The sequence below is a fragment of the Plecotus auritus genome (genome assembly GCF_963455305.1).
Source record: "Plecotus auritus genome assembly, chromosome: 13".
In the NCBI taxonomy this organism is placed as follows: domain Eukaryota; kingdom Metazoa; phylum Chordata; class Mammalia; order Chiroptera; family Vespertilionidae; genus Plecotus; species Plecotus auritus.
The window spans coordinates 23580431-23592141 of NC_137779.1; the positions used below are offsets into that span (position 1 = coordinate 23580431).

The 11711-nt window shown below is 40.8% G+C and overlaps 1 protein-coding gene across 1 annotated transcript; it reads left to right on the forward strand.

Moving 5' to 3' along the window:
• Positions 1–4961: 4961 nt before the first annotated feature.
• Positions 4962–5897, forward strand: LOC308238290 (olfactory receptor 10D1B-like; the record flags this gene model as incomplete). The annotated part of the gene is made up of 1 exon (XM_080649992.1): positions 4962–5897. One exon carries the CDS (start codon positions 4962–4964, stop codon positions 5895–5897), a length of 936 nt encoding a protein of 311 aa, XP_080506118.1.
• Between the last annotated feature and the right edge of the window lie 5814 nt (positions 5898–11711).

The following is an 11711-nucleotide window of genomic DNA, read 5'->3' on the forward strand; positions in this document are numbered from 1 at the left end:
TAATCATGTTCATTTTTCCAATCCGTGAACAGAGTATGTGCTTCCACTTGTTTGTATCTTCTCCCATTTCTTGTTTCAATGTCCTATAGTTTTCTATGGACAGCTCTTTTACCTCCTTGGTTAAGTTTGTTCCTAGGTATCATTATTTTGTTGTTGTTGCTATGGTAAATGGGATTTTTTTTTTTTTTAGTTTATCTTTCTTAAAGTTCATTATTAGTGTATATAAATGCTATCAATTTCTGGATGTTAATTTTGTATCCTGCTACTTTGCCAAATTCACTTATTAAGTCCACTAGATCTTTTGTGGAGTCTTGAGGGTTTTACTGCCCCCTTTCCAATTTGGATGATTTGATTTTATTTCTTAGGCTAATGTTGGCCTCATAAAAAGAGCTTGGGAATCTTCCTTCCTCTTGAAATTTTTGGAGTAGGTGTTAGTTCTGTGAAATATGCCATTGGTATTTTAATACGGACTGCATTGAATCTATAGATTGCTTTGGGTACTATGGACATTTTAGTTGGTGTTAATTCTTCTTTGAATGTTTGCTAAAACTCCCCTGTGGAGCCATCAGGTCCAGGACTTTTGTTTGCTGGGAATTGTTTATTATTATTACTGCTTCAAATTTATTAGTTTTTATTGGTCTATTCAGGTTTTTTGATTCTTTCTTATTGAGTTTTGGAATATAGGTTGTTTCTAGGAATTTGTTCATATTGTGCAGGTTGTCCAGTTTGTTGGTATATAGTTGTTCATGGTATTTTCTTATAATTCTTTGTATTTCTGTTGTTACTTCATCTCATTTGTTTCTGATTTTATTAATTTGGGTCCTCTTTGTTTCTTGATGAGTCTGGCTAGTGGTTCATCACTGTTGTTTATCTTTAAAAGAACCAGCTCTTGGTTTCATTTATCTTCTGTATTGTTCTTTTATACTCTATATCATTTATTTCCATTCTCATCTTTGTTATTTACTTCCTTCTACTTACTCTGGGGTTTTCTTGTTGTTCTCTTTCTAATTCTTTTAGTTGTAGGGTTAGATAGTCTACTGGAGATTGTTTTTGTTTCTTGAGGTAGGCCTATAATGCTTTGAACTTCCCACTCAGGACTGCTTTCACTGTGTCCCATAGATTTTGGGTTGTGTGTTCATTTTCATTTGTTTCCAGGAAGTTTTCAATTTTTTTTCTTGATCTCATTGGTAACCTATTCATTGATTAATAAATAACATGCTATTTTACTTCAGTGTGTCGGAATGTTTTGTTTTTATTGTAGTATTTCTAGGTTCATGCCATTGTGATCTGAGAAGATACTTGGTATTATTTCAATCTTCTTTAATTTGTAGAAACTTACTTTGTGCCCTATCATGTGGTCTATCCTTGAGAATGTCCCATGTGCACTTGAGAAGACTGTATATTCTGCAGCTTTGGGGTGAAATGTTCTGTAAATGTTCATTAACTCTGTCTGATCTGGTTTCTCATTTGAGGTCGCTGTTTCCTTGTTAATTTTTTATCTGGAAGAACTATACAGTGATATCAGTGGGGTGTTCAAATCCCCTTCTGTGACTATCTTGCTGTTGATCTCGCCCTTAAAGTTCTCCAAGAGATATGTTATATATTTAGGTGCTCCTATATTGGGTGCATATATGATTAGCAGAGTTATATCCTCTTGTTGGATCGCACCCTTTTGTATTATGGAGTGGCCTTTGTCTCTTTTATGGCTTTTGTTTTGAAGCCTATTTTGTCAGATATATGTATTACTATCCCTGCTGTCTTTTGGTTTCCACTTGCATGGAAATTTCTCTTTCCATCCCTTCCTTTTCACCCTATGTATCTTTTGTTCTGAGTTGGGTCTCTTGTAGACAACATATATATAATGTTTTCTTATCCATTCAGCTACTCTGTGTATTTTGATTGGAGCATTTCGTTCATTTCCATTTAAGGTTAGTATTGACAGGTACTCATTTATTGTCATTTTTGTTCTTTATGCCTGTGTTCCTCTCTTTCTCTCTATTCTTCTTCTCACAACAGTCACTTTAGCATTTCTTGCAGAGATAGTTTGGTGGTAATAAACTCCTTTAGCCTTTTTTTTTTTTTAATATGGGAAGGTCTTTATTTGGGGTTCTCTAAATATATCCCCATTTTGGCTGCCTCTCTGTATTTGTTTCTATGTGTTAGATAAATCTCCTATGTCTTCTGTTCTAGGTAGAATGGCCTTATGTAGTAGATTTCCTGTGAAACTCAGTGGTACAGTCTTTTTTATTATCTGAACCAGGTGCTTCAGAGATGTCCCCTGTGTGGGTGATGTGAGTACTCTTGTTGTTAGTACGTCTTGATGGCTGCTGACATACCCATGGGTGGGTTTGACCCTCAGACTAGCTGACTGTGGAGAGATATAGATATTTCCCACTTGAGGGCACCCTTTCTGATGATCTCATTACTATTATCTTAAAACTAGATGATGAATTAGTTTCACAAACTAATTGCTCCCTCAGAGCCATCAGTGAGTCCAAAGTAGGGCTTAAGGGGGTTTGAAAAAACGCCCAAGGAAGCAAAACAGGGAGAGTGAGTCTAGGCAGATCTTGATGGTGCAAACCCTATGAGACTGGATTCTTTATAAGTAGGAGACCTGACGCGCCTTTAGCCAGAGCACTCTGCTCTGCTGAGAAGCAGTAACTGTCAGGTCTCATAACCGCACTTTGGAAAACTTGATTGTGCTCTCAGGTAGACTGTGAGAGTGTCCACACTGCTGCTCTTATATGACTACTAGAGGCCCGGTGCAAGAATTTGTGCACAGGTGGGGTCCCTTGGCCTGGCTGGCAATCGGAGTTCGTGGGGGGAGGGGCCGGCAGCCGGGGGCGGGGGGAGACCGAGGAAGGTTGGTCCCAGCAACAAGCTAACCAACAGCTGATTCCATGATTAATTGGGCTCCCTCCTCCCTCCTATCTGGGTCGAGGGTGTAGGTAACACAGATTTAGGGATGTCAGGGCCCCAGCAGTAAGGTCTGAGTCTGTGCACATCATAGCTACAGGCCAGTCGTTCTGATCATTCCAGTCGTTGGGTCCTAATGGTTGCTTAGGAGTGTGTATGTGTGTGTGTGTGTGTGTATATATATATATATATATATATATATATATATATATATATATATATATATGAGCTCCAGCTCCACACACAAGGTCCTTCGTCGTCAGGCCAACTTCTTTTTCCTAAAATGGCCTTCTTATAGAATCATCCAGTATCAAGAAGTCTGATCATAGGCAAGGGCCAAAGACCTCTGACAGCCTTTGCTGACCTGGGACAGATGCCATCTTGGCTTTTGCTCAGTTCTAGGGCAATCGGTGAGTTCCTCAAATTGGCATGGCCATTCTATTAGATATGTGTTTAAGTGGCATCTGTCACAGATTATGATTGGAATCCCATGGTGAATGTCTCTCTGTAACTTCAAAGGCCCCACATTGGGGTTGATATTCAGGTATAGTGTCAGGTTTATTTTTTTTTTTAAAAGTGTCATATTTTTTAAAGTGTTAAGCCCAGTACTTGGTGCACAGCAAATAGTCATTAAATGACATACATATCAATGCATGCGCCTATGTAGCATTAGCATTAGTATTAGTATTGGTATTGGTATTATTATTAGTATTAGTATTAGTATTAACATTGGTATTAGTATGTGTTACCAGAGGAGGAGATCTCTGTGCTGCCAGACCCTCTGTCCTGCTCTTGACTTGATGAATCTTCCTCATTACAGCTGATCTTTGACCTTCTGCCTATGGGTCCTGTATTTCTTTCTTTTTTTTTTTTTAATATATTTCATTGATTTTTTTTTTTACAGAGAAGAAGGGAGAGGGACAGAGAGCCAGAAACATCGATGAGAGAGAAACATCGACCCGCTGCCTCCCGCACACCCCCTACTGAGGATGTGCCCGCAACCAGGCTACATGCCCTTGACTGGAATCGAACCCGGGACCCTTCAGCCTGCAGGCTGGCACTCTATCCACTGAGCAAAACCGGTTGGTGCCATTCTGTATTTCTTTCTTCATCACAGGAACATGAACTCGGTGCCTTCCTTGCTGCTTCTATTTCTTATACGTAGCATTTCAAATTTGCCTCAAATGCTCTAAGAAAATGTTAAAAGTACCACAAAAACCAGAGCAACATCTCCTGATACATTTGGAAATATTACACCTCCCAGTTCTGGGAGGATATAATCTGGAAACGATATGGTCCAAGTCTATTCAATAGTGTTGTTTAATAAGGCATCTATTTGCAAATAATTATACACTACGAGCATTAAAGGAAAGCACGTAAAGGAATAACTTTTAAGATACATAAAAGAAACAAACTCTTTTCATTTGCATTTTTTTGCCAAATATTTTCACAGACATTTTAGAAACTTTACTATTGTACTAGGTTATTTATGTTGTTCATGTTGTAGTTATGATAATTATGATATTTATTGCCTAGGTAATGCAACTATGTCAATGAAAAATGTTTTATAAATTACTTAAACACGTACAGTGAAATCAGGTTTTAAATGAAGTGTTCTGATTTCTAACGCCATTTCTTTTCCTGATATTTTTCAGTGGGTATTAAAGAGTACGAGTTTGTTGCTCAGAGATATTGTGAGAGTTCAAAATAGAAATATGCCTAAAGAGAGTAAATCCATAAATTAAAGAACTGTTAAAAGGCTTCCCACTTAACAGGAGAATGTTTTGAATATACCTTTAAACCCCTGGCCTTGTCATCAAAGACAACCACCTGCCTCCACATAAACATTCCTCCCAGGGGTTGGATAGACTGTGGCTCTAACATAAGCATCTCTTACTGACTCAAAGTTTTATACAGACATTGCCATTCCTAAGGGGGCTGGGTTCTGCTTGTTAAAAACACAGCCAAACAGCTTGATAATTTGTTATTGGTGTTCAGACTTTGGTGTCTCGAGTCCCTTTCCTGGGCCTGGCCTGGGCCCAGCCATGAGGAATGCCTCAGTGGTGACCGAGTTCATCCTGCTGGGCATCCCACACACAGAGGACCTGGAGACCATGCTCTTTGTCCTGTTCTTGACCTTCTATGTCTTCACTCTGCTGGGAAACCTGCTCATCCTGCTGGCCATTGCCTCCTCCGCTCGACTGCACACTCCCATGTATTTCTTCCTGTGTGAACTGTCTGTGTGTGACATATTTTTCCCTTCTGTGAGTTCCCCCAAGATGCTCTTCTACCTCTCGGGGTACAGCCGGGCCATCTCCTATGCAGGCTGTGCGTCCCAGCTCTTCTTTTACCATTTCCTGGGTGGCACCGAGTGCTTCCTGTACACGGTGATGGCCTATGACCGCTTTGTGGCCATCTGTCACCCTCTACGCTACCAGGTGATCATGAGCCCCCGAGTGTGTGCCATCCTGGCCTCGGGGACCTCGTTTTTTGGCTGTGTTCATGCCACCTTACTAAGCACACTCACCTTCCAGTTACCCTACTGTGGCCCCAATGAGGTGGACTACTTCTTCTGTGACATCCCCGTAATGCTGAAGCTGGCGTGTGCGGACACCGCAACACTGGAGACGGTGGGGTTCATCAGTGTGGGCCTCATGCCCCTCAGCTGCTTTCTTCTCATCCTCACCTCCTACAGTCGCATTGCCTACTCCATCCTGCAAATCCGCTCCGCCGAGGGCCAACGCCATGCCTTCTCCACCTGCAGCGCCCACCTCACTGCCATCCTACTTTTCTACATGCCAGTGATCTTTATCTACTTAAGGCCAACGCCAAGCCCCTGGCTGGATGCAATGGTTCAGGTCCTGAATAACCTGGTCACCCCCATGCTGAACCCCTTGATCTACAGCCTCAGGAATAAGGAGGTAAAATTGTCTCTGAGGAAAGTCCTACATCAACTGGGCTTTCTTCCTGAGCAGTTGTAGTGAAAGAAGAGTAGCCAACAATTGAAGTACACTTGAAACTTATGAACTATTTTTATATGCTTCTCACAAATATCTTTTTTAAATGGGAGCGTCCAGATATTATGATTGCCTCCATTTTCCAATGTGGGGACTAGGATTCAAAGAGTTCAAGGGGGTTGAACGTGAAGCATATGTAAGGAGCGATGGCAGAATGAAGCCCCGAGGGCTGGTTTTCTGAGTCTGGGGCCTGTGCTTTCTCGAGGACATCATATTGCTGATGAGGTAGAAAGGAGCCTGCCACAGTAGGCAGAGTAACCTGCTCCTTCTGCTTCTCCTTTATTTTCTTTATCCACCTACACCCCTTTGTCGTCTTTTTGTCCCCCTTGCCCTGACACTCTATCTTGGCTGCCTTGATTGTCTCCTCAAATGCCTGAACGGAATAAACCCTCATTTTATTGGTCTGGAAATTGTTGAAAGAAATTGACTTGTGTAAAGAGAATGACTTCTAGCAGGGACCTAGGCAAGTTTCTTCTGAGTGAAGCCAAGGTATTGGTGTACTGCTGTCACATAGCAATTCTATCTGTTGGGTTTTGTGACCTGTAAGCAGGCCCTGGCTGCATCAAGTTTATTTCCATGTAGAAGGTCAGCATGTCAATGAGCATGAGGGAAGGGCAGGTGGGGAACTTCATGGAGCAGTGACTGCGGTCTGACGCCGCATTAGAAAATCTTGGACTTGGCTTTGCATTTCTCAGTACAACCAGGGGACCATTCTGGGTTCAAGATGTCTGTGGTTTCTGTTTCATTGAAAAGGTGTGACCTGGTCCCCCATTCCTCTCTCTCTCTCTCTCTCTCTCTCTCTCTCTCTCTCTGCCTTTCTGTCTCTTCTTTTCTTTTGGATGAAATACGCTAAGAAGAACAATAATGGGCTGTTTCAATGCAGTGAGCTATTGTTTTTTTATTGGAATTTTTGAGAATCCTAGCACACTTGAGGCATGTAGAATACACTATTGCAATTAATCCTAAAAGTGAATGTCGAGAGGGAAGGACACTGAGAGGAGAATGATGGGAACGGAAGGGACAGGTGTGGAGACCAGTTTGTCTGTCCTTCTCAGAATCAGAGGGCAACCCAGGAACCTGCCAGGCCTACCAGTACTGCTGTCTCTGTGCCTCCAGCCAGTGTAGGGAGCCAGCACATGCTCCTACCGGGGAGGCAGACTCTTCCTGTCCCTCGGCCTACACGCCTCAAAGCCTTCTCAGCGCTGGTTCTCCTTGTTTCTCAGGAAACAAGAGCTTGAAGAAGAAGGTGGCAATGCATCTCCAATTATTTCACATTTAGTGGATTCCTGCTGGAGCCTAAGTCCTTTGAAGATCTCTTCTCATTCCTTAATTTCCTGATGGGAGTTGCTCAGATGGTCCAAATAGAACAGTTTTTAAGAATAAATGATGCAATCTAATTCCTTTTCATGTTCACTCAGACAGGTATCATTTGGTGTATAACTTTGTGCTACAGGTGGGGAATGCAAAGGTGATCCCTATACCAGAGTGAGTCATTGTCTGCCTGAGAAAAGAAACAAATATGCAACTGACATCCGAAATATGGCCGGAAATATGGAGTATATTTTTCTGGGCTATGGGGGGACCTCATAAAAGAGGTGTTGAGGGTTGAAGGCTTTGTTTGTTCTGTCTTCCGCCCACACACATACCCCATGAAGAATGCCTTTTACTGGGAGAAATGTTTTATACGGAGAAGCAACATGCTTCTCAGTCTTTTGTTTTTTGGGGTGGTGGGGATGAGACATAATTCCTTGAGTGGGTATCTCAACTATGTGTTACCTGTGAAAAAAATAAAATTCTTGTAAGAAAAATAAAATTAATTTGACCCGACCCTGGTCGGTTTGGCTCAGTGGCTAGAGTGCCGTCCTATGGACTGAAGGGTCCCAGGTTTGATTCTGGACAAGGGCACATGCCTGGGTTATGGGCTCGATCCCAATTGTGGGTGTGCACGAGGCAGCCAATCAATGATTCTTTCTCATCATTGATGTTTCTATCTCTCCTTCTCCCTTTTTGTCTGAAATAAATAAAAATATTATTTAAAAATTGTTTTAATCTGTTCTTAACAGTTTTGGCATTTTAATGGTTACGTAATCTCTATGATTATATACATGATTTATTTTTTAAAAAGGTTTAATTGAATTACCATTATTAAATTAAATTATCCTTTTGTTGTGTTAGGTCAGTGTCATTGAAAACTTTTACAGTATAGATGAAATTATAAAATATCAGAATTAGTAAGAACCTTAAATATATTTATTCAAAGTGAGAATGTCCTTAATTACATACCTGAAGGATGATTCTCTATACACCTTCTTGGATCTTTCCAGTGGCCAGGAGCTAGCTACCTCACAAGGTTGCTTATTTCACTGATGCACATTTAGATGTACATCTAATAAACACTTCCTATCTACATTGAAAATAAATGTCTTACTACCAGGTCTTCCCACAGTTCCTGAGTCTCCTCATAGTGCTTTTCCGGTTTCCACCAGCCCTTCAGGCACTTGAAGACCATAATCTATCTCCGCTGCTCTTTGACTGCGAACCCAAATCTCTGGGAATTGATAAGATATTGCCTAAAGGCAATACGATTTTGAAAATAAAGAGTCAGTCACTTTCTAGTTATGTCATAATGAAGTTATTTAATCTGTTTTTCAGTTTCTTTGTAAAATACCACCTGCTTTATAAAGTTTATTTTAGAGATTAAATTTAACAAATAATTGCCGAAACTGGTTTGGCTCAGTGATAGAGCGTCAGCCTGCGGACTGAAAGGTCCCAGGTTCTATTCCGGTCAAGGGCACGTACCTTGGTTGCGGGCACATCCCCAGTAGGAGGTGTGCAGGAGGCAGCTGATTGATGTTTCTCTCTCATCGATGTTTCTAAGTCTCTATCCCTCTCCCTTCCTCTCTTAAAAATATCAATAAAATATATTTTAAAAAATTATAAAAATAAATTAACAACTAACTTTAAAATTTAGCATAATACTTAGCACATGATAAGTGCTGACAATAAATAATTAACTGAATATGGGCTATTTTGTCCATAATTTTCCTTTGGAGATAGTTTACACCCCCTTTCTCCTATGAATGTGCCTAGTACGTGACTATTTCTCTTTGAAAATGACTTAAAGCCCACATGGTAATAGTTGATGCATGAGGAGTAGCTATTCACTAATTCGATTTCTGTCTTGAAGTGATATTTATGAGAGATAACTGTAGAGGCATATGGATATATACATAATTCTCAGACCGATGAGACACAAGCAAAGGCTTGAAGGTATGAAAGGAAACACACAACAAAGGGGGTAGCACTGCAGGTGACCTGAGGTTAGCATTGGAGCCCCTTCTCCCATGCACACTCTCCTGGAGAGAGATAGTATAGCCCACTTCACTGCACCCTTCTTGATGATCTCATTACTATTATCTTCTAACTAGATGATGAATTAGTTTCACAAACTAATTGCTCCCTCAGAGCCATCGGTGCGTCCAAAGTAGGGCTTAAGGGGGTTTGAAAAACTTCCAATGAAGCACTCCAAGGAGAGTATGTGCAGGTCTTGATGGTGCAAACCCTAGGAGACTCGATTCTTTATAAGTAGGAGACCTGACGCGCCGTTAGCCAGAGCACTCTGCTCTGCCGAGAAGCAGTAACTGTCAGGTCTCATAACCACACTTTGGAAAACGGGACTGTGCTCTCAGGTAGACAGTGAGAGTGTCCACACTGCTGCTCTTATATCACTATGAGCTCCAGCTCCTCACACAAGGTCCTTCCTGGTCCTTGCTGACTTCTTTTTCCTAAAATGGCCTTCCTATAGAATCATCCAGTATCAAGATGTCTGATCACAGGCAAGGACCAAAGACCACTGACAGCCTTTGCTGACCTGGGACAGATGCTCCAGATTGAAGAGAAATTTGCACGGCTCAGAGATAGTGCTCACGTGTGGCTAGAATTAGTAACAAGAAGGCCGTGGTCACAGCATTTCTCCTCCGTAATGCCACTGTTTCTCTCGGCCATGTTGGCTTTTGCTCGGTCCTAGGGCAGTTGGTGAGTTCCTCATTTTGGCGTGGCCATTCTATTAGATATGTGTTTAAGTGGCACCTGCCACAGGTTATGATTGGAATCCCCATGGGGAATGTGTCTCTTTAACCTCCAGTTCCCACATTGGGGTTGATATTCAGGTATAGTGTCAATGGTAAGACAAAAGCCCGTTGTGTGATTTTAAAAACTAAATTAGATGTTAACTGGATGTGCTCTAGTGTCATGAATGGAAATGACCGGGAAGAAGTGAAATAGAATCCTTTTCCTAGCTTAGTATGAAATGATGATGGGAACCCATCTAGAAGGGTATCCTTGCCTAACGGAGGGACAGGCTGTCCTTAACAAGACAGGCAAACAGAAGGCAATGTTCCTGGTGGTGAAGGGCATGGACAATAGCATGAAAAAGATTTGTCTTCGCTGTGTCTCAGACTTGCTTTGTAAATGCAGGCAAATTGCTTACTTTTTGTAAATTTTGTTTCCTGATTGGTAGATGGCAATAGTAGTAATAGTTTCTTCTTATACGTTTATTTTTTTTAAAATGTCATATTTTTTAATGTGTTAAGCCCTTTTTTTGGTACACAGAAAATAGTTATTTAATGATACACATATTAATACATGCACCTATTTAGCATTAGTATTGGTATTGGTATTGGTATAAGTATTGGTATCGGTATTAGTATGTGTTATCAGAGGATGAGATCTCTGTGCTGCCAGACCTTCTGTCCTGCTCTTGACTTGATGAATTTTCCTCATTAGAGCTGTTTTTGACCTTCTGCCTATGGATCCCTGTATTTCTTTCTTCATCACAGGAGCATGAATTCAGTGCCTTCGTTGCTGCTTCTATTTCTTTTACGTAGCATTTCAAATTTGCCTCAAATGCTCTTAGAAAATGTTAAACGGACCACAAAAACCAGAGCAACATCTCCTGATACGTTTGGGAATATTACACCTCCCAGTTCTGGGAGGATATAATCTGGAAACGATATGGTCCAAGTTTATTCAATAGTTTTGTTTAATAAGGCATGTATTTGCAAATAATTATACACTACCAGCATTAAAGGAAAGCACATAAAGGAATAACTTTTAAGATACATAAAATATAGGAAATCTCTTCATTTGAATTTTTTCCCCCAGATATTTTCACAGTCATTTCAGAAACTTTACTATTGTACTAGGGTATTTTTGTTGTTCATGTAGTTATGATAATTATGATTTTTATTTCCTAGGTAATGTAACTTAGTCAATGAAAAATGTTGTATAATTACTTAAACAAGGACAGCGAAATCAGGGTTTAAATGAAGTGTTCTGATTTCTAATGCCATTTCTTTTCCTGATATTTTTTAGTGGGTATTAAAGAATACGAGTTTGTTACTCAGAGATATTGTGAGAGTTCAAGATAGAAATATGCCTAAAGAGAGTAAATCCATAAATTAAAGAACTGTTAAAAGGCTTCCCACTTAACAGGAGAATGTTTTGAATATACCTTTAAACCCCTGGCCTTGTCATCAAAGACAACCACCTGCCTCCACATAAACATTCCTCCCAGGGGCTGGATAGACTGTGGCTCTAACATAAGCATCTCTTACTGACTCAAAGTTTTATACAGACATTGCCATTCCTAAGGGGGCTGGGTTCCGCTTGTTAAAAACACAGCCAAAGCACTCGTCAGCAAACAGCTTGATAATTTGCTATTGGTGTTCAGACTTTGGTGTCTCGAGTCCCTTTCCTGGGCCTGGCCTGGGCCCAGCC